Genomic DNA, 22,267 nt, shown 5'->3' on the forward strand with positions numbered 1-22,267 from the left:
ACTGCTTTCCGGGCCCATGGGCTCGAGCAGGCGCGCCCCCCACGGCAAAAGCCGGACACTGACCGGCTCGTTCAGGCTCTATCTGAGCGCCTTCTGAGCAGTGAAACAGCAAGGAGACCCCCAGGGGCGTCTGTGTGACCTGCCACGTGCAACGCTCATGGGAAATGAGGAGGCATCCAGACAAAGCCAATCGGGGCTGCACACACTCCCGTCGCCTTCAGCGCCTGGCTGGATCCCACCCTGGTGGGACGCCTGCTGTAGGCACTCTGTCCTGTGACTGCTTTATGAGTATTATCTGGTACCTTCTAGGTTCTGAATCGTGCTCAAGAAAGAGTGGACAGAGACTTTCTGGCTGGGGAAGTCCTAGCGGGTCATAAAGAGATGACAGGGGAGCTGGTGCAGAGACCTGCAGACCCTCTCCTTTCTAGCCAGGGCCTAAGGGCAGCGTCACTCAGACAGGACATGTGGCGACGGGCTTGAAGAACGTCCGCGCATGTTGCTGTGTTTTTATTATTCCAGTTATCAGGGCCCCACCCAGCCGACCACACTACTTCCTCCACACTCAGACCCAGCAGGTGCTCCCTGTATGACCGACCAGCTGTGTGACCAACCATGACGGGCCATGACAACCCAGCTCCAGGCCTGTGCCTGTCTACAGTCTGGAAACATGGTCAGTTTCATTAAAAAATTAATCAGCTTCATGAGGTGGCTGAATTCCTGTCGTGTTTGACATGAATCGACCAGCCTACTCCAATGAAACAGCCAACCACTCGCTCTGCAGACACAGCCGGTCATCTGACACTCAGGCGTGCGGCCCAGGTTGGGGGCAGGGGGGAAGGGGAACAGACAAGTTGCTGTTTTGTTCTTCAGTCTAGTTGTGGAGGACGTCGCTTCACTGGCCCATGTTGGTATTATCATTGCGCTCTTCCCAGGCGAGGCAAATCAGTCGCTGGCCTCTGGACAGCCGTTCACAGCGGCTGCTGGCCGCTCACGCTGGCGGCTGGCTACACTCGGTAGCCCATGGAAACCCACTGTAGCAGGGGCTGCAGCTGGGGACTCACGGCAGCCCAGCTCCAGGTCAAGCTGTTGTTCACCATCTTAGCTGTAGAGGGTGCAGTGTCACCGGCCCTCATGTGGGATCCAAACCGGGGCCGTGCTGCTCAGAGCTGGCGTCCCAAGCCAGCTCTTAACTAACACACCACTTGGCTGGCCCCGCGGTTTTCACTCTTAACTGGCCACAGCTGGGGAACTAAAATAGTGGTCAAATCTAGGGCCGTGCAATACCAGTGAGGAGCATCTCCATGGGGATCAGGCACCTCATTTTTGGGCTGGGGCCGATCGCGGGGCTGGGAGTCCTGTCCTCCACCGGCCAAGCGGCAGGCAGTGGAGGAAGGGGCACAGGCCAGGCCACCAGCAGTTATGTGACATCTCCATTCGCCTTTGGGTCTTATGAGTCTGGGGCCAGGCCAGGTCACCCTTTCGGCGGTGACACACAGGGACACCGAGAAGCCAGCTCATCCCTGTGCAGAGATGTGGGGCCAAAGGGCTTAAGGGGAGGTGACCCCAAATGCTGCTCCACGGGGCATGACTGGGAAGGTGCTTCCCTCTGACTGCTGGGCGAGTGCCACATGTTCTGTGGTGACCAAATGGACACATCCTGATAAAGTCATGTGTGAGATACTGAGAAAACGTCCCCAGGGTCAAATGAAGTTATTTGCCTACGTATCTTGAGAGAGAAATCTAGCCAGTCATATCATATAATAATTTCTGAATTTTCAAAAATATGAAGAGAGCGTAATCTTTTTTTTCTCTAGGCTCCTTGTCCATCTTGATTCTAGAACTTCATTCCTATCTCAGTTTCGGCAAAAAACGGACCCCCATGGAATTAAAGAGACGCGAGGTTTTAGTTCATCCTCCAGCCTAGCCTTTTCCATCTTCCTAGCCTTTTTTCTAGCCGAGGAAAGCGCACCTATCTAGATTTTATGTCCAGGTAATTCCACGGTCCTATCATTTGGTAGCTATGTTTCTGTATTTCCAAAAGACTTCATCTCCCCCATCACAAGCTTCTGTACATTTCAAATAGAGAGATTAAATTACCATTAGTGTATTTCCTTGCAGGAAAGAAATCAAGGCAGCGCTATATTTACAAAAATTAACCTCAATAGAGAAAATGGGAAGGTTGTCCTTTAGTCCTGCCTGGCGGGATGTGGGCTCAGATCTGGACACCTGGGTCCCTGCCCCCTTCCTGGCACCCAAGTCACCACGCGTAAGTCACAGTGCACCTGACCTGTGTGCGCCCCTCTATAAAATGAAGTCGCTGAACTAAAGGTGGCCGCTAGGTCCTTTCAGCACTGGTCAGTCAGATGCTAGCGCAGCACCTGCTGTCAGCCCAAGACCAGGGTGGGGTTCAGAATCTAAGAGTATGGGGGTGCCACAAGAGATTAGAGGGGAGCTACTTAGAGCATTGGAACGGATATTCCCCAACATCCAACAGAACCTCGCTATCGAGAGGCTCTTTGTCACAAAGCAGAAAGTGTGTGGTTTACCTAGAAATAGCCACCCTGCTCTTCGGAGCTGACCCTTTGACCCTGGACCCCTCTCCTCACTTGCCCCCACCCTGTAAGTCCATTTCTGGTGTCTCTGAAGGGATAGGCTGACCGTGCTCTCAGCCTACGGCCTTAGGGGAGAATGCACACTGTGACGGGGCTGGGTCCTCCTGTGTCCCTAGGGAACTGGGCACAGGGATTCTCCCAGGGGCCTTTGCACCCAGGACTGCCATCACCAAGCCATCCTGAGGGAACTCTTTGCCTCTGCCCTAATTTGGGTTGTATTTTCGGCGGGTGATATTTAGGCCACTCGGGTTCTTTTCTCCTCCCTTTGGCCAAATGCCTCATTGGAGCGGCCAGAAAGGACCCAAAGACATTTTAGCCTCTAGCTAGCAGCTTGTTTTTCTGTCTCTGAAATGCAGTCAACAAAGGGAGAAGTTGCGTTGAGACCTTAGGCAGTCCCAGGGCACATTCAGGAGCCCATCCCTAGCTCGTCCCTTTCTTCTCCACCCTGGCACCCCAGGGACTTCAGCTGGGGGTCCATTTCACAAGGTGCGGGGGGGGGGGGGGGTGTCCAGCTGAAACCTTCCTGAATGCATGTCTTAATCACTGCCGTCCAGGCGATGGGCTGCCGCACAGCTGGAATTCTGTGGCCGGAGCCCTCGCCATTATGGAAAGTGAAGGTTCCTAAGACGGCCCCATTGCCCCAGTCCAGAAATGACAAGCTTGTCCACAGATGCTTTCGGGCGCTCTAACCAAGCCGGAAGAAGATGCGTCGTGCTGACAGTGTTGTCCTCATCGCTTGAGGAGTGTCTGCCTGGTCAGACGTGAGGGGCATCACTTTAATAGGAGATTTCGAAACTAGACACCAGGAAACGGGTAATGGTCATGAATGAAACAACACCCAGCAAGAGACAACACTGGGAAATATGTTACATTCATCTGCCTTAACGTATTTTTTTTTTCTCGTTCGTCAACCTTTTCCATCCCTGAAATGTTTTCCTTGGACTTCATTTAGCACTTCTTGTATTTTGCCTCTTTTTATTTATTTAGGTTTAGATTCAATTACCATTAATAGGGAGTCTTATTTGGGGGACTGATCCTATTCTTGGCTTCAGCTTCCTCTCCTGCCTTGATATTCCCTTTATCTTTACTTCCTCATTTAGTTAATGATTCATCTTTTATCATATGTACATATAAACTGCTTCAAATCGTTTTTTAAGGATGTGGCTTTCTATATATCTCACATATATGTATATATACATACAGAGGGTGCCAAAAAAATGTTTACACATTTTAAGAAAGGAAAAAAACTGTATTAAAATTACGCTGATGGTAACCACTTTGAGTACCTCTTATAACTGCAGAAGTCAAACATGACTTATATTCATCTTTTTTTATTGGTATATATTGAGTATTACAATTTTAATACAGTTTTCCTTTCTTAAAATGTGGATACATTTTTTTGGCACCCTCTATACATATTCATTTTCTAATTACTGGTTCCACAGAGTTTGACATATTACATGCTATCTGTGCACTGGTTATTTTGTATGGCTAGAAGTCTTATTTGTTCAGTTCATTTGTAAATTCCTTGAGGATAAGAACTAATGTGTGCGTGTGTTTTTTTTAATTAAGGTATAATTTACATAGAAAAGAACTCATCTTTATATTTAGTCAGGTCCCAACAATGCCTGGCACCAGTAAATGTTTTGACTTACTGTTGGCTGGGACATGTGCCTAACCTGACAAGAGAAATGCCTCCTTGGTTAACATGCCCTGGTCCAAACCATCCTGTGTAATAGCAGCCTCTCAGGTCTGGGGCTGAGCTGGCCTAGCGCTCAGCAGCCCACGAATGCCCACCTTCTTTACTTTGCAAAAGACACCAGCCTGAGTTGTCATGTCCAAGCAGCCCTGGGGAAGGTGGGCCAGCTACCTGTGTGATGGCACACACCCTCTTTCTTCCATCTCTTCACATATGCACGTGCTGTGAGCTGAGAAAACACGAGTGACTGATCCCAGGGCAAGGAGCCTCGTCCGTTACCCTTTAGTGCCACCTAATCAGGTCACATGAACTATGTGTGTACAGACGCTTAACAGAACAGACAACCGGACTGCTTGTGCAAAACTCATGTCCGACCCCCAAACATGATGAACATACTGTTAGCTTATAAGTAATTGGTATTTCAACAAGAAGCTTTTGGATATATGGATGAGAGGAGTAAAAGCCAGGGAAAGTGTGTCCTTAGGTTGGACAATTCTGAGAATGTGACTTGAAAGATCTAGGAAAAGTCACCAAGAGCACAGATATGTCAGGAGGGACCAAGGCTGAGACCATCACACCCTCGTGATCCCTCGTACTACGTCCGGATGCGAAGGTTGGACAGGGAAGAGGCTGATGGAAAGAAATTGGTCCATTTGCAACATGGTGTTGGGGAGAGCTCTGCAGAGACCCTGGGCTGCCAGGAAGACGAACAAATGGGTCCTGGAGCAAATTAAGTCTGAACATCGCGGAGGCAAAATGCCAAAGCTGCAGCTGTGCTACTTCGGGACATCAGGAGGGGGCTGGGTTCTCTGGAAAGATGAGAGTGCTGGGAAAACAGGAGGCAGCAGGAAAAGAGGAGACCAACTAGGAGATGGACGGACTCCATCAAAGAGGCCACAGGCTGAGTCTCCAGGAGCTGAGCAGGGCTGTGAGGACAGGACACTGGGGACGTCACTCATTCATGGGGTCTCCCGGAGTCGCAGCGACTCAACGATACATAAGACACACAGCTACAATCCTGGTCAAAAGAAACTGGCTAAGTGACGTCATGCTGTAGGGCGACACCTACCTCAGCAGTGACATGTGACACTTATATACACCAAGCTACTTATCTCCAAACCTCAGACACGGCTCTCACGTCTGTGGCTGTGTCACATGCACACAAATGAAAGAAACCAACGCTGATACTTGGCATTAGCACATTTCATACGGAGTGATACTGAATTCACCTCCCTGGGAGACAGGCCTGGCAGCCTGGGACAGTTCTGGGTAAATGGAACTCACCTTTGGAAGCACTAGGCTCCGAGAGAAGTGTTATAACGTTTGGCGGAGGCCCCTAAGAGAACACGCGCCGGCCCACACGGGACCTGCCCGCCTGTTCCCAGTGACTGGTGGTGGGGTGTCCTGTGGGACCCTGACTTCCGCCAGCTCTGCGCGTCCACAGAGTGACTCTGGACTGAGCTGTGAGGAGCAGAAGCTGGTCTGTCTTACTGTCTGTCTCCTCCCTCTGCCGACAGCTATCTTGTTCCTCTCTTTCACTTGACATGTGGAGCGGGGCCAGGAGCCAGGTGGCCCGTTTCCCCGGAGACCGCGGCGATCGGCTGAATGACAGCCACTTTTTCCTTCCGTCACCTCCTCCGTTCCCGGCCGCCCCAGACCACCCTGACCAGTGCCCACTCCCAGTATACACTGGTTGGGCAGAGATCTTCAAAGGGAAATTGAGGGAATTTGGGAAAGGTTTGTGTCCATAGGAATCGCGTGACCCAAGTGGCTAATTCCAGAACTGTGTCTGGACGAATTAGAACAGGAGGGAGAGGCGGGCGGACCTAGAGTCTCTGCACTGCTGCCCGACCTGGGTGGCCGCTGAAATGTGTGTAGCTCGGAAGTGGCTGGTGGGAATGGCAACGGGCAGACGTCACCCCGTTTAAACCCTCTGCCTCCTGCGTCCCTCACCTGAAGAGAGGGGCACGCGGGGGAGAAGAAAGCCTGTGTTCAGAGAGCCCAGGCGAGGTGCTGACGGATAGGTCCCGCATTATAGCACAACAGCCACCCACTTAGAAAGTCCTCTGGGGCCATGTCTGCTGTCGCCAAGGAGGGAAGGGCGTCTGGTCGTAAATCCACTGGCTATTCCGACAGTTGACGCAAGTTTTATTGGCCGCTGTTTCTCTTGTGCAGAATTGTTTTTGGTGCTTGTTTAATCATTGTTAATGTGAAATCATTTCTTGTTGGACTTTGTAGCGGTTTGCAGATACTCTCGGGTGTGCTTTATACAAACAAGGAAGATAGGAGCAGCTGTGGGGCTGCCTGGCGTTAACATTCGTTCCGTTGATTTTGATTTGTTTGGGTTTGGATTTTCTCTCCGTGCTTCTGGGTATACCTTTATACATGTCATCATGATCACAAAGCGGACGGGGGCCCACCTCCAGGAGTTTTTCATTCTTTTTGCCAGAAACAAGGAAGGAAGGAGGGAAGAAAGGAAGGAAAAGAAATAATAGCTGGACTTTATCTGTAATGATTCTGAAGAATCTCTACATCATTTTTTAAATTGCTTTGTTCCAAGAGTTCCAGCAGGTCTCCTGAGCAGCTTTGTTCACTCGTTTACTAAGTGACCGCGGAAAGGCCTGCTGAACACCCTTCTCAGATGCTCCCATGACCCCTGGGGCCTCCCCGAGGGCGAAGCGGGTAGAGTGGCCCTGGGATTTTAAGAACACCTTGCACTCGTGTGTCTGCTTGTTGAAGGCTGGGTGGCGCCTTAGTCACCCACTTCCCACCAAGCTTCTCACACAAGGCCTGGCACACCAGGCTTCGTGACCACGAGTAAGAAATGGGTTCACGTCCCCTTTAAACTGCCAATCCGTGTCAGCAGGACGTTGTCCCATGTCCGCTCTCAGGGCCCCAGCAAGGGGGATGCCGGGAGCAGGGTCCAGTTGCTGGCCGGTTAAAAGGGAAACGGGAGGGCCGACAAGAAGGTTTCTACGAGGTCCGCGTGGGCTTGAGAAAGACCTACCCATTTTTCTTCCTCGAGCTGTTTGCCAGACCCACCCCCCACCCCCGCTGCCCCGTCCTCCTGAGAAAGCACCCATTTCTAATGATTAACCTCCTGGGCTGTGGGAAGTTGAGCCTCGTAACAATACGAGGTCTGTATTCCTGTACAGGCTCGTCTCTCACATCAGGATAAATAGTGCCTCTGATGGGTGACTAGGTTTCCGAGATAAGGCCTCCCTTTATTACGGCTGATAACACAGGCTCATGAGGTGGCGCTGCCAACTACCAGAGACACTGGGTGGACCGAGCAAGTCACATGCCCACGGCCCCCCTTCTGGCTCCTCGAACTGTCTGTCGACAGCATTACTACCGAGAAACATTTTCTCCTCTTTCCCCCCCACCCCAGATCCCTCCTACGACTGTTTTCTAAAGAAAATAATTCCTTCAAAGTTGCCAACGTTTCTTATATAGAGCTAAGGGACAGGCTGGTCGTCACATTTCGCCGTCCTTCTATTCAAAGCCGAGTAACCACCAGGGCTCGGCCAAGGTGCAGACTCGCCAGTTCCGAGATAACATAAAATATGACATAATCAGCTACGGGGACCAATGACACGGGATGTCGGCTTGGATGCCTCCTCAGAGTTCACACAGGAATGTGTGGTTCGGGAGGGTGCAGGTCTGCCGGCACATGCGGGGGGCTGTCGGGCCCAGATGCTGAGCGTGGCTCGCCGACACTGTGGGTCCCAGGGACACACAGTGCAGAGCAGGCACCCGCGGAAGGGGGCAGCCCAGCCACCCGTCCCGTCACTTAGCAAGCGTTTATAAGGCGCATCTTTTCTGCCTGGAGCTGTGGCTTTAGTCCCACCTGCCCCTACCCTCGAGGAGGACAGACAGGCTAATAAGCAATTCCAGTCCCTGCGTCAACGCAGATGCCAAGGGAGACACAGGACACGGACAGCAGGAAGTGCTGCAGAACACCACACACGAAGTGCCAATGATGGGAAACACACTTTCACCTATTCCCGCAATTTCTGAGGAAGCGGAGGAACCGAGAAATACGCAGATTTTAGAAGCCTATCCATCATCTTCCCGCCTCTGGACTCAGGCAGCAGGGAAAGTGGGGCCAAAACATGTCCAGCCCTTATAGTAAGGGGCTGACGGGGAGTTCTGACAACAGAAGCTGCACCCCTTCCTCAGCAACTGGTTCTCTCTCGCTCGCTCTCTCTCTCTCTCAGACACACTCAGACACACACACAGTCAGGAATAAGTTCTGAAAACGATATACCCCACTCTTTTTTGAACATGAGACAAAAATACATCCTATTTGGAAGCACATTCTCAACATCGCAGAAGAAAAGGGGCCAGGAGATGTCAGCTTCTTACCTTCCGATCTGAAGGCGCCTCGATGCTGGCGAAGCATCTGTCAGTTACTTGGGGGGGTGGGGGGGCATCGAATGCAAATGAAGAGGAAGCGCCCCTAATGAGAAGGCGCTCGTTTTCCTCTCCACTCACCTTTTCTCCTTTTCTGCGTGGCCAGCAGGGACTCTCTTAGCTCGTGCCACTGCTACTGGGTGGCTTTTCCTAAGAATCATCCAACTATCCAGAGTCCCACGAATGGCCACTGAGAAGGGAATTTTTTTAAAGTGAGTGAAATTAACTTGATGTAGAAAATTGTAGCACCTCTGGTACTTTGGAGGCAGCCTAGAGCTTGAGCGGAAGAGACCCACAGGCACACCACTGACCCTGAGACTGCGTTTCCTCTTCCGAACATTGAATATGATGACGCCTGTTCTCAAGGGCACGTGGTGAATCCAATCCAAAACCACACACAAAACTCTGAAACCTGTCACACAGCTTCTCCATGCCTGGTGTTACTGTCATAATGCAGTGTTTGTCTGAACATGGCATCCGCAGTGACAGGCAGCCTCACTGCAGACCACGGGCCTGTGGGCTGCACCTGCAGTAGGTGTGGTTTTGTCATGGACACACGATGGACACCCACTGTGACAGAGCCCCACAGGAGTCTGTGACGGAGGTGCTGCCCCCCCATTTTCCAGATAAGGAACCTGGAGTTGAGAGAGTTGGTGGGGAAACTGTCCGACTGATGCTACTGACATCGAGGCCAGGCTCGGTGACTGGCCTGGCCCGAGTCGAGCCCAGTGTGGACTTCCAGTTCTGTCAGCTGATGACGGGTAATGGCTGCCGCTGTGTCCAAAAGCCACCTGGGCTGCCAGGCTCACTGTCTGTTCCATAAATCTCCTCGGTTTGGCGGCTTGCTAATATATCTACATACTATTCCGGCTTTGGTTCAACGTCCGAGCCTCCAGATACATAGTGGGGGCCACCTGGGGTCATTGTAATGGGGTCTGTGAGGCCGGGCTGGGGCGTCTGTGCCTCCCACAGGCTAACTAATGGTCTGGTGATGTCAGACAGACCCAACTAATGGAGTCCCTTTTCCTAGCGGCTCATTGATTATAAACACTTAGCTGAAGCATTTCTGTGTGGACTGAAAAGTATTTGTCCAAATGAGAGTAACGATCTTCAGGAGTGGTGGGGGACCGATGAGCACCTGCGCTTTGGTGGCGCTGGGTGCAGACCTCGCTGCCTGCGGTGACTTCTCTTCTGCAGAAAACAACGCAAACACATAAACAACGTAGTGAAGACCGGTGTCATGCTTTTTTCTCCTTCTTCTCCAGGTTGATGATCAAATGAAGCTGCTGCAGAACTGCTGGAGCGAACTTCTCATTCTCGACCACATTTACCGACAAGTGGTGCATGGAAAGGAAGGCTCCATCTTCCTGGTTACCGGGCAACAAGTGAGTGCGGAGACCAAAAAAAAAAAATGCATCTTTTTATCAAGTGTGGTCAGAATGGCAGGAATTTAACCGGCTCAGAAGCACTCTTGTGCTTTGAAAGGGCGAGATGAGCTGCAGATAACTGAGAGGAGCCGCCTGGCTGTCGCCCCACCCTGGTGTTTACCGTTAGACGTGTCCCCGCAACACATCGTCGCAAACACACCGCCGCGCCGGGTCTGCCGGGCTGAACGCTGGGCTCTCGAGGGCTGAGACAGCCGCTAAGTCAAAGTTAATAAGGAGTTTCCAGGGTTTTCTCCTCGAGCTTCGGTATTAATCAGCCACGCTCGTTTGTCAGCTACTGAAAAACCTCCTAAATTGGGGAATCCTTCCTGTTGGAATCATGTTGGTGGAAGAGGCAGGTTCCAGTGCCACATGTCACCTAAGCTGTGGCACAGTGGCCGCAAGGGAGAAGGGCCAGGAGGCCAGTGCTCCAGAGTCAGCCATCACTCAAAGGGAGACAGAAAAGAAAGGGGAGTTGCTGCCGGGCCCCACTGCTTTTTGAATAGATATTTGTTCCATCAACAGGTATTTCTGGAACCTTCCGGAGTAGGCCAGTCACTATTCCAGGGCTCCCGCGTATATAAGTAAACAAAACGGGAAAAGATGTCTGCCCTCGTGGCACTTAGCGTTGTGACAGGGAGACGCTGACATCCCCGTAAACAAACCTCTGACATGTTAGAGGTCAGAGAACGACTGAGGAAAAGAGAGAAGGGAGCTGCTGTGTGGAGGGGTTGGCACACACCTGTGGGTGTGGCGGGGGCACCCATGACTGTGTGTGAAATACGAGTGCTTGGCTCGGCCTCACTGAGAACGGGACGAGCGAGCAAAGGCTCGGAGGAGGCTGGCCTTGTGGGTGTCGGCTCGCTGGTCGAAGCCAGACTTCCCAGGACTCTGGCCTGCCATTTCTTGCACTCCGCCCTGGAGCTGAGGTTTATCAAAACAAATGCACGGCACGGCGTGATGCCTTCGAGCGTCTGGTCTTGCCCATTTGGGCGTCCCTGCCGAGTTCAGAGCACTCAGGCCTTCAGGGCTCAGGCAGCGTGAGGTTGACGTCTGGCCGTCAGAGTGTCCGTGCTGTCAGTCCACGGCGGTGCATATCTGAGAGTGAAAGGCTGTCTCCACAGCATTGGCTGTGTTATTAAAGAAGCCACGTTCCCCATCGCGGCAGAGGCACGAGCCAGGGCTCGTTTCTGCAGTTGGGTCAGCTCCACCCGCTCCCTCACTACCGGGTCCCTGCTTCCCACAAGGCTCCTGAGAGAAGGGTTCTAGATGAGGAAGGAAAGTCTCAGTGGGCTTCACGTCCTGTGCTTTCAAGTTGGGGGTGAGCGTTTTCACCCCGTGACCTGGCGCACCCCTTTCCAGAGCGCAGTCACGGGCTTTGCCCCCCACCCTCCCTTCCACCCTCGCCCAACTGGGAGCTGCATTAAAAGGACCAGACTCAGTCCACAAATTAATGTGATTTCATTTCCTTCTGAGTCTCAGAAATGAAATGGGTCATGCCATTTGTTCTCAAAGCACTTTCATGCCTGCTCTTTAGAAATATTCCTTATTTCTCATTTCATTTTCCCTTAAGTGCCGTCCCTGGGCAGAGGTAATTACCATGGAAAAGTAGAGAAAGTGCATTTCTTGTCTCTCTGATTTTCAAAACGAAGAGCAGTCAAGGAAGAGGTGGCACTTTTAGTCTTTAGGATCAGTTTGGCCGTCACAGCGGCAGGAGAGCTGAGCGTGGCGTGGAACCGGAGGCTGCCTTACACCTCACCTGCAGCCCCGATTCTCCTAGCTCCCCTTCCCACACTTTTTTTAAAAATTATTTTTAAATTATAGTTGACTTAAAATGTTCTGTGAGATTCAGGTGTACACCGTAGTGACTCAGCATTTATGCACCTTACGCAGTGACTGCCACGATGAGTCTAGCACCCGCCCGACACCACAGCTGGGTACTGCAGTCCTGCCGACTCGCCCCCCCTAACACATCGTGTCCGGCGACGCAGATTTGCGTCTATACAGTTAAATGCCCCATCCTCAGTGAGTCACGTTTCCGCCCATCCCCTCCACCTCCTTTTCCATCCAATCCAGGTGAATAGCCCAGCAGTGATGCATTATAACCAGACGTTCTCATTTACGGAAATTGTAGAGCAAACGTTTTCTTTGCTTTCACGGAATAAGCCAGACAACACATGTTGAACGCACGCATTTCCGGGCTCCCTGTAGTGTCTTGAGATGAAAACTAAAAAAGCAGACTTTCCAAAGCACATGAGCTTTCTAACAGAACAAGGGAGATTTTCACGCAGGTCACGGACGCACGACCCACGGTGCTCCCCCTCGACATGTTCCCACACCTCGTCTACCCTCTTCCAAAGCCCAGGTCACTGTCACGGGGTCGAGAAGTCCCACGGCCCCACGGTAACCAGCCGCCTCTCACTGAAGGCAGCGTGTACACGGTGGGGAGCCCAGACCATCGTGAGGGTGTTGCCGCCATTCCCTTAGAGCGGTAAACCCTCCTCTCATTGCAAAGGTGGGGAAATCTAACTTTCGAATAAAGCAACAGCAGCAATAATAAATCATCTGGCGTATGCTAATGTTCAGACAGTTAAAACTACGATGAGAGGAAAGAAAGGAATACATTAAATATACGAATGGAGCAATATTCTGGAGGAATGACTTTTAAAGGAAAAGATATAGAAGTAGTTGAAGCAAGCAAAAAAAATTTGAGAACATCTTGTTATGGATAGTCTATTTTCATTCCTCACTCTAGAGTGAGAATGGTGTGTGTGTGTGTCCAGTGTAGGCTCGGACTGACCTGTGTTTAAGTCCCCGTTCCAAAACATTCTCTCTGTGTCATGTTGAGCAACTCCCACTGCCTCTCAAGCCTCAGTGTCCTCACCTGTCCAGTGGAGATTATAATGGAGTCTACCTCAGGACTACAGTAAGAACTACAGTTCATAGCTTTGCAAAGTGCAGACATGAAATTTAGAAGTCATCAAAACTAAGCTGACACGAAGCTGACATTTGTGGAATCGGCAACCCTAGAAGAAAGTACTATTATTATAATCATTAATATTATCCCCATTTTGCAGACGAGGAACTGAAGCAGAGAGGTGAAGTGGTTGGTTCAAGGTCAAACACAATGACTCGCAGTAGCATGTCCAGGTCTTGGGGCCCATACAACACGCGTACAGGGCCTGTGTGAGCCGCCGGTGGCTCTCACCTGGGCCTTCGTGTGTAATTTCAGTGTGTGACCACCTCTGTGGAGCTTCCAAGAAAACAAATTCACTTCTTTTTTATACAGCCTAAAAGTTTTTGTTTTATTTGGGGGGTGTGGTGTAGTAAACACACTATAAAAATAGATTTAAATTATCCAGGATCAATTTTAATGTGATTATTACTTACTGTTGTAAAATTATTTCAGCACTAAGAAAAAACTAGGAAAAAAAATCACTTATCATCCCATCACCCTAAGTCAACTACTTTTGTGAGTTCTCTTCCAATCTTTGGAGAAAATATGTCAAATGAGGGTTTTTCTTAACTCTTCTGAGTAAGAGAACTCACCTGTCACCCAGACGTACTGGCCACGGGTTTGTGCAGAACGTGAACTTTGACACAATGACAGAAGCCTAGTTCTGCGAGGTATTGTATCAAGTGACAAGGCTGACAGCACATGGAACATGTTAAATGGCGTTCTTTTACAAAAGCATGCGAAATTCCCTACAGGCTGCTGAAAGCTCACCCACAGGACAGGAATGGCTTTCCCCACTGAGTTTAGGAATGTTCCTGAAGGCCCAATAAATGAAGGGAAACCTAAGACATGAGAGTAAAATTAGGCAGCCCTGCACTCGGTCGTGGCGAGAGGCGTGGCCCACCTGTCTAACCGGCGGTCGGACGACCTTTGCACAGCGCCCAGCGGCGGGCTCTCACAGGTCAGGGAAGGCCCAGACGTGGGTTCAGATAAGACGGGAGGAAGGTTCAGAGGAGGAAGTGCCGGGGACCAAGGGGGCTTTCGACAGGGTCCGCGTGACTCAGCTTCTAGAAGGAGTGCATCAGCCCTGGGGTGAGGGGGTTCGGCCACACTCTCCTCCCCCTGGGGTTAGAGAGGCAGTGACGGATGAGGAATTGCTGGATAAATTTGAGCCCTGCTACCTTTTTCAGATTCAACCAGAAGAAACACAGTACAGTACTCCCAAACCCCTCAGGATACATTTCCAGGTCTGCTGAGAATACTCTCAGCTGCCCCAGGGTGATGCCTTCAGAACAAATGGAAATGTTTACTTGCAGTGTCTTAAGATCAGCAGACAGGCCGCGGGCCTGACACACAGGGGACCCCACACAGCAAACGGTGTCAACGTGAGGCATGGATGCTTTATGGCAGCTCTGCTGGACAGGCCGAGGAACGCAAGGCCATGTGCTGGCTTTGTCCTACTGGACGCAGCTCACTGGAAATGATGTGAGTTGATTACAGCAGAGGAGGAGGAGGGCCAGACGGAACTGTACAAAGCGAGGGGGTTTCCGGGAAGCCGCTGCGTGGAGATGGAAGAGAGAAGCAAGTTCGATAAAACAGCACGAGTGCCCCCAGGCCCAGAGGCTGGCACGGTGCTAGCGCGTGTGTGCTCAGCGGCTGCTTGCAGAAGCGAAGCCTCTCATGGTGCCTTCAGAGCGCCAGCAACCAAAACGGCCCCGCTGTGCTCGGCAGCCCGGGCCCCACACCTCAAATGGGAGTGGGGAGTCCATGTTTCACACCAACTTTCCTACTTACACCTAGTCAGCCATTAAGTTTTAATTCTTTTAACCCAGAATCTATATAATACATACTAAATAACCTTATCAGTAATAGTAAGCATTGTCAAATCAATTCTATATATTTAGCATCTTGGAATGATGACAAGAATTCATTTCTATCCAGCATTTCAAAACTAAACGCACATAAAACATATGTGTCTGTATGTATATAAAACAAGAATACTTTGTAGCGGGGTCGCTTTCAGTATTTGCATATTGTAGCTAATTACCAGCCACTGTAACATCTTCCCAAGGGAAAGCGTTACTGGCAACTCACTCATTATCTTCTATTATTGTATATCGTAGGGAAATGACAGGCATCTTACAATCTTCAAATCATCAAAAAATCCGGCTATTAGAAACTAAAAGCAATTGAGCTAAAACTGCTTCTACCTTCATGATGAGTGAAATTTATCCAAAGGGGACACCAGCGTAGAGTGTTTCTTCAATACCTGCCTTGAATTTAACGGCACAAAGATTACATGTAAAAGAGCAATAAATTAATTTTACTAAGTACATAAAGGACAAGGCCAGCTGCTTCTAAAGTGACTGCAAACGCTGCATTCAACAAGGAAAATATAATCATGTTTGTAATAAAATGTCAGGAAGTTGCAGCCCTGTGTGCGCTTCCAGGAATAAATCGCCGTGCCTGCTTCAGAGCAGCTGCAATTTGATAAATTATCCTTGAAGGAAACGGCATCAGAGCTTCCATTTAATAAGCATGTTTGAGCTTTCAAATCAGCTTGTAAACAAATGTCTAGCTATAAAGGTGTTGGTATGCCAATTGATTTCTGGGAGCCTGTCTCACTGATACAGAATCAATCTATGAAATGAGTTCAGTTGCTCTGGGTCCCACTGTGCCACGTTCTCAAGTATGAACGTCTAGTACTTGAGGTTGTTATTTCACACCTGTTTGAACTACACACACATTGACTTTTAATTAACCCATCTGAACAATAAAGCAATTAATTCTTTAGGTTCTTTCCAGTTACAATGTACTACATTTCCCAGTCCGAAGTTCTAGTGTTTGAACTTACTGATACCTGTCAGAACTACACACGTATCAGAGCTGAGTTAACCCTATCTTAATGATTAAAAAGTTAATACCAACATGTGTGGTTTATTTTAGTACACCTCCAGATTTAGGGCTTAACTAGTCATTTTTTATTAAAATGTGCTGTGTACATACTAAGAAATTGACTCCAAGCTAAAGTTGGTCAGATGGTCCCAACTGCACTGATCCCCTGGGAATCACAAATGTGGGAGCCACCTTATGAGCATCTGGCTTAACTGCCTTCTATAAAAATCAGGGCCTAAGGGATGGAGACTTCACATGGCTTCGTCTGGAAAGGGCCCAATGGGCCATATCTCCCTGTGCCCTATCAGGTCCCTTCCACCTCTGGCCCTCGCTCTCTCTACTCTATCCCATTTGTCTCTGTAGGGTTTATATTCCTATCAGAACATGGACAGGTTTTAGACGGTTTAGCGCTCAGGCACTGCTGTTAAGTCAGAGAGCTGGCGAAATGCGTGTGGAGACGTCCCCCTGTGTGCCAGGCAAAGCGCCATGTGCTCCGTGGTGTCTACCTGCCTGGCTCAGGGCTCAGGTGACCTCTGCACTGGCCCTGTCTCCCACACCTTCAGAAACAGAAGCCACAGAGCTCTGAGGACCCTTGATGTTTGAACGTGGTGGACAGGTGCCAGCTCAGCGACAAAGCGGGCAGGGCAGGGCTGGGCTCGATCAGGGGCCCTCCTAGCAGACGCGCTAACTGTGGCTTTTTCATGCATAGTTGACTTTATAGCAACTGATTGACACCTTTGGGGGTCGTCTTTCCACTGACTCATAATTTTTCTCACTCTTTAAAACCGGTTTCTGTACACCCAGTATTCTCTAGTTAAAGCTGGAAATTCAACTCATCATATTTACACAATAAAAAAAATCCATTCTGCCTTGTTTTTAATTGCAAATCCTACTCAGGGGACCAGTTCTGCTCAGGAGGTAGCCCTATGCCTTCTCCTAGAGAAGCAAGTGCAGTCAATTATGGTAATGAAATGTCAATAAATATAAAAGTTTAATACAGCCTGCTCCTGGTGAGTGGCAGACAAGGACTTGCCTCCCAGACAAATCTGCTGCTGCTGCAAATATTAGATGCGCCTAAAAGACGGTGGTGGCCTGAGAGCTCTCGGTAAAAAGGACAGAGCGCGGGGACCCCCAGGACTGCCCAGCAGGCTCTGACTGCAGCCCCAGAGCCTGACCATCACTGACGGCCACCCGACGTCGTCACCTGTTGTTATAAACGGGACTTTCACGTCTCCAGGAATAAGATCAGCACATCAGTATCTGTTTAGCTTTATGAAGAATAAAATTAGCCTTTTTTATTTTGTTTCCCCAACCAAGACACCATTCTTATAAATAAGATCACGGCTGTCTTTAGAGAGGAATGTATTCACGATCCTATGAAAACAGTTACTAATTGTTGCAGCTTTTGAGGAAGCCGCACGCTAAAGGATCATCAGTGTGGTTCTTTCATCACCCGCGAGCTGCAATCTTGAACGGCAGTGACTCTAAAATACAGTCTCAATAAAATATAAATAGAAACACTTTCCTGCCTTCATTTTCATCGCATACTAGTTAATATTGTGTGCAAACAAAAACGTGCCGGATTCATTTTTTATGACAGTCTATTCTTGGAACTTTATTCATGAGAGTTAAAATGTTTAATCTTATGTGAGAATATAATTTTACAACAGAAAAAAGTAGATATATAAATACCTGTAAAATCTAGTCAAAACAATTAGATGTATGCGAATAACTGACACATTTTAAAACCCTCGAATGTCAGCCCCTCTCAGGGACAGTCCCTCTGTCACAGGCCTACACTGCGACCTGCCTTAAGTCTCCAGCGATGTGCTTGTCCCCGAGGCTGATGGTCACTCACACGGCTTCTCTGTTATAGGTGGACCACACCATCATCGCCTCGCAAGCTGGGGCCACTCTGAACAACCTCATGGGTCACGCTCAGGACTTGGTGGCAAAGCTCCGCTCTCTGCAGTTTGATCAACGGGAGTTCGTGTGTCTGAAATTCCTGGTGCTTTTTAGTTTAGGTAAGAAATCCTTTTCTGATACTACACGATCCAACATTACGTGATAATGCCGGGTTTTGGTGGGGGATGGTGAGGGTCTTGAAGTCAACACAGGTTTCTGTTCTGCCGGGATAATGCCCCTCTTTTCAAGTCATGACTGCTTCCAAGGGGAATCTACGTATTTTCGTGTGTGTGTGTGTCTGCGTGGTTCACCGCCCATCCGTGGATAGGCGGGGGTGTGGAAAGGGCTTATTTGACGAGTCCTGAACATTCTTTCTTAATGGACATAGTGAGCAGGCAGCAGTCACGTGAAGCCATGACAGAAGGTTGAAGGGAGGTAGCTTAGGGGAGACGGATGGGACCAAATTTTAGCCTCCTTGCTGGTTGCCTCCATGTGTCCTTTGTTTCAGCTTGCTACCACTGCTGTTGCTATTCTTGTAGAATATGGATAGTAATTAAGAACCTGTTTCTGAAATCTCTATCAAGATTAGCTAGAAAGCGTTTATAACCACGATGCACATCTAAAAGATGACGGCTGTCAGGGGAAAGGATGCTTCTTTAGGAAAGCTTTGGAGAAGAAAGATAACTAAACAAGACAGATTAGCTAAATCAAGGTTCTCAGTGAGTCAGCTGAGAAAAATCACCACTGCTTGGAATAAAAAAAGGATTAAGGAGATGGATTTTTATTGACTTCAAAGGAACAGATTTTTCTGCCTGTCCCATACTTGATTTCTGTATTTTGTTGGCTTAATAAAGCCAACTTCAATAAACTTTTTGCCAAGTCCATTTATTACTTATTGGCAGATGGCTGAGGGAGGCAACTTCCCTTGAATGAAAAAAATGCAGAAATGAGGTTTCCCAGCATATGTTTTTTCTTTAGTCCTCAGTTGTAAGATAGTTGTGAATTCATAGCCTAAGAAATAAAGCACTACAACAAACTGCGAAGTAAAACAGATGTGCCTACTCTCCAAACTTGGTCCTTTGGTTTTAAAATTCTTCTTGACATCACTGCACAACTGGTGCTAATAAAGGGACAGTTTGAAGTAATAGAACCAGAGTTAATTTTTCACAACATAGTCAACATTTAAAATAAAGAGAACATTTTCATATTTTGGAAAATGTGATAAATATAGCGAAAAGAAATGTTACTGAAAATTTACAAAGACAACAGAATTTCATAGACGCAGGGCTCAAAGCTTTATGATGTCAGGGCTGGGTCCTGTGTGGTTTCTGTCCTAACTACAATAAATAGGAAATTCTATCCAAGTAAATCTCCGTCTTTTGCCCAAGAAGAGTTTTTTTTAGAAAATCAAGAGCAAGATAGCATAGGCCTGCTTGCTGGAATCACACAAATTATTCTGGTTCAGGGCAAAATCATAGTTTTTCCAACTGGTACATTTGATCAGTAATTAAGCGAAAAATGTAATATATGGGTAGGAAATCTTACAGCATCTTAGTGATAAAATATTTAGAGAGTCATCTCACTTCAATGGTATTTTAAATTAGTTGAGTCACTGTCTTACATGTGAAGAGATAGGGATTAACCATGAGCCATGTTTCATTTTCATCACTTTAATCTTTTCTTCATCCATTTTTCAAAATTATTCTATTCTCCGCCAGTGCTGTGGGGGTGGCGGGCGGGGGGCTCTGAAGTGCTTTCACCCTTTGAACCTCACAAATTACCTTCCTGAGCAGTCAGGCCGGGTAGTCACAGCCTCAGCCACACGCTCCTCATGTCACAAAGCTTGGCTATTTCAGGAGCTGAGGCACCAGTGACTGACTAGCCTGAATGTCCCCAAAACCGATGCCTGTTTGTTGTTTGAAGAAGAAAGGAAAGTGTGGCTTTCAGAGCTGAGAGGCAAATAAGAGTTTGGGCCAAGAGTTTATTTTGAAAGGAGCGGGAAATAAGTAACAGGGAGGAAAGTTCACATAGTTTCCAGTTTATGAGTGGAAAACTTTTTTCCCCATAGAAACAATAAATAATCAACATTTTGTTAAAGTATGTAGGTGATTAACCTTAGGTACACAGGCTAAGCCCCAATGCCTGCTTTACCTGTGATGGGAACGAAGCCATACTAGGGCCATCCTGAGAGCCGAGCCCAAGTCCAAAGCTGGTTGGAACCGGCCATCCCAAACCCACGGGTGCCAGGCGGCCCCCCGAGTCTGAAACCTCATATGTTATGACCCCAGAGGGTATTTTATTATTATTATTATTATTATTATTATTATTATTATTATTATTATCTTGCCTAACTATGAGATAGCAAATTTGAGCCCATTGATAACGTGGCAGGAAAGCAGATATTCCAAGTTGGCCAGTTAACGCTGATGACCCAAGAGAGGCCAAATAAGACGCTAAATGTTTCTTCATTGGTCTGTACTCCACTTCCTTCTAAAGAGGGACCCAAGTGCCCGGTGAAAGGAAACGTGCTATCTGTCACCACCCACTGCAGAAGTCAGTGTCCTGGGGGATTGGCGTGTGGGGGGACCACACTCCTCAGCGAGGGCGTGAGTTCCGCGGGGCGTTGCCCAAGGGCAAAGCTGACGAAGGGTCGTTCGCTTCATCCCAGGGTCGGTTCAGGTGCTCTGCAGCGCCAGGCCCCAAATCCCCTACCTCGAAGGAGTCCGCCACCTTGTCTTAAATATAAACCATGTGCCGAGCTACTGCTGGAATGCTCCAGAGAGAAACAGTGTCTGCGCAACTGGACTCACACGTTGGGAAGGGTTTGGAAAATGGACGGGTGACACCTTCAGGTTCTAACAATCGTGCTTTGGAAAAAGAAAACGAGGGGTCTGTAAGGCAGGCACGACATCCTCCCCACCCGTTGTGGCCACTTTCCGACAGCCGGGACTGACACTGATGGGGCTCCAGGGCGGCCCCACATTCCCAGGGAGGCAGGGCCGTCGGCTGTCACGGCCACGGCCACGGGCGCAGGGCTCACCTGCTCTGCTCCTGCCAAACCACCCAACACAGAGTAGGTTTCTCATACACATTTACCATGTTCGTGAAGGAAAGAACACTTTTAGGTTAAATCAAAGTAATGGGAACTGGGAAAACCAGTTTAGAAAAAAAATACAAGCACAAAACTGAAGAGGGGGAGGCTGGCACGTAGATCCTACGGATAAATGCTACAGCATCTGACATCTTTCTCACTTTAGACGGTAAGGATACGTATGTCTTCACACTGCGAGGGGGATACTTATAGAGACAATGAGACTATACAGAACCCTTCTTTGTGAACAAGATAATAAATGGAATTTAGTACCGACAATGAGTATTTAGGTTGTGTTTGAATTTATGACACTAAGAGTGTCAGATGCCAAAACGAGAGAGAACGGAAGTCGCGGCAGCACTTTTCTTCCACAGGGTCAATAATATCTACAGATGGGTAACTCACTTCGTCTCTCCCTCTCGGAGGGAAGGGACCACAAGGTCACCTCCCTCCCATTTCGTAGCTGAAGAAACAAAACTAGGCGACTCGCCCAGCCTGTTCTGCTCAGTGGCGGGTCGGGAGCTACCCACCCCACAGCGGTCCGCGACCTCGCTCCTGCCCCGGGACATGTGAACTCACCGATTGGTATTTTAAGGTACTCCGTACACACAACACACTGAGGCAGCACCTACGCAGACCCAGAGATGTGGGAATTAGGACAGTCATCGCCGGAACAGTCACCAGAAAGACCAGCCTCCCTTGGGCCGGGCCGGGAACCGCTTTACATGAATTTCCATCTTTACTGAATACGCTTTTTGTTTTATTGATGGTTTCCTTTGCTGTGAAAAAACTTTTAAGTTTGATGTAATCCCATATGTTCATTTTTTCTTTTACTTCCCTTGCCTGTGGGGATGTATCAGTAAAAATATTGCTCAGGGTAATGTCTGCAAATTTACTCCCTATATTTTTTTCTAGGAGTTTTATGGTTTCAGGTCTTACATTTAAGTCTTTAATCCATTTTGAATTTGTTCTTGTGTATGGCGTAAGGAGGTTGTCCCATTTCATTTTTTTGCATGTATCCATCCAATTTTCCCAGCACCATTTATTAAATAGACTATCTTCACCCCAATGTAAATTCTTGCTTCCCTTGTCATAGACTAACTGCCCGTATATGCCTGGATTTAATTCTGGGCTCTCTATTCTGTTCCATTGATCTATATGCCTATTTTTATGCCAGTACCATACTGTTTAGATTACTGTGGCCTTGTAGTACGTTCTAATGTCTGGAAGCGTGATCCCCCCGACTTTGTTCTTATTTCTCAGGATTGC

General features: G+C 48.7%; 1 protein-coding gene across 4 annotated transcripts in view; it reads left to right on the forward strand.

Annotated features, from left to right (window-relative positions):
* NR5A2 (nuclear receptor subfamily 5 group A member 2) overlaps nucleotides 1–22,267 on the forward strand; it is a 103,992-nt gene that overhangs the window by 50,763 nt on the left and 30,962 nt on the right. For all 4 annotated transcript variants that reach the window (XM_019638042.1, XM_019638040.1, XM_019638039.1 and 1 more), the window contains 2 exons: nucleotides 9,993–10,112; nucleotides 17,879–18,026. In XM_019638042.1, the coding sequence (XP_019493587.1) occupies nucleotides 9,993–10,112; nucleotides 17,879–18,026 (268 nt within the window). The remainder of the gene's footprint in view (nucleotides 1–9,992; nucleotides 10,113–17,878; nucleotides 18,027–22,267) is intronic.

The sequence above is a fragment of the Hipposideros armiger genome, unplaced genomic scaffold (genome assembly GCF_001890085.2).
Source record: "Hipposideros armiger isolate ML-2016 unplaced genomic scaffold, ASM189008v1 scaffold_37, whole genome shotgun sequence".
In the NCBI taxonomy this organism is placed as follows: domain Eukaryota; kingdom Metazoa; phylum Chordata; class Mammalia; order Chiroptera; family Hipposideridae; genus Hipposideros; species Hipposideros armiger.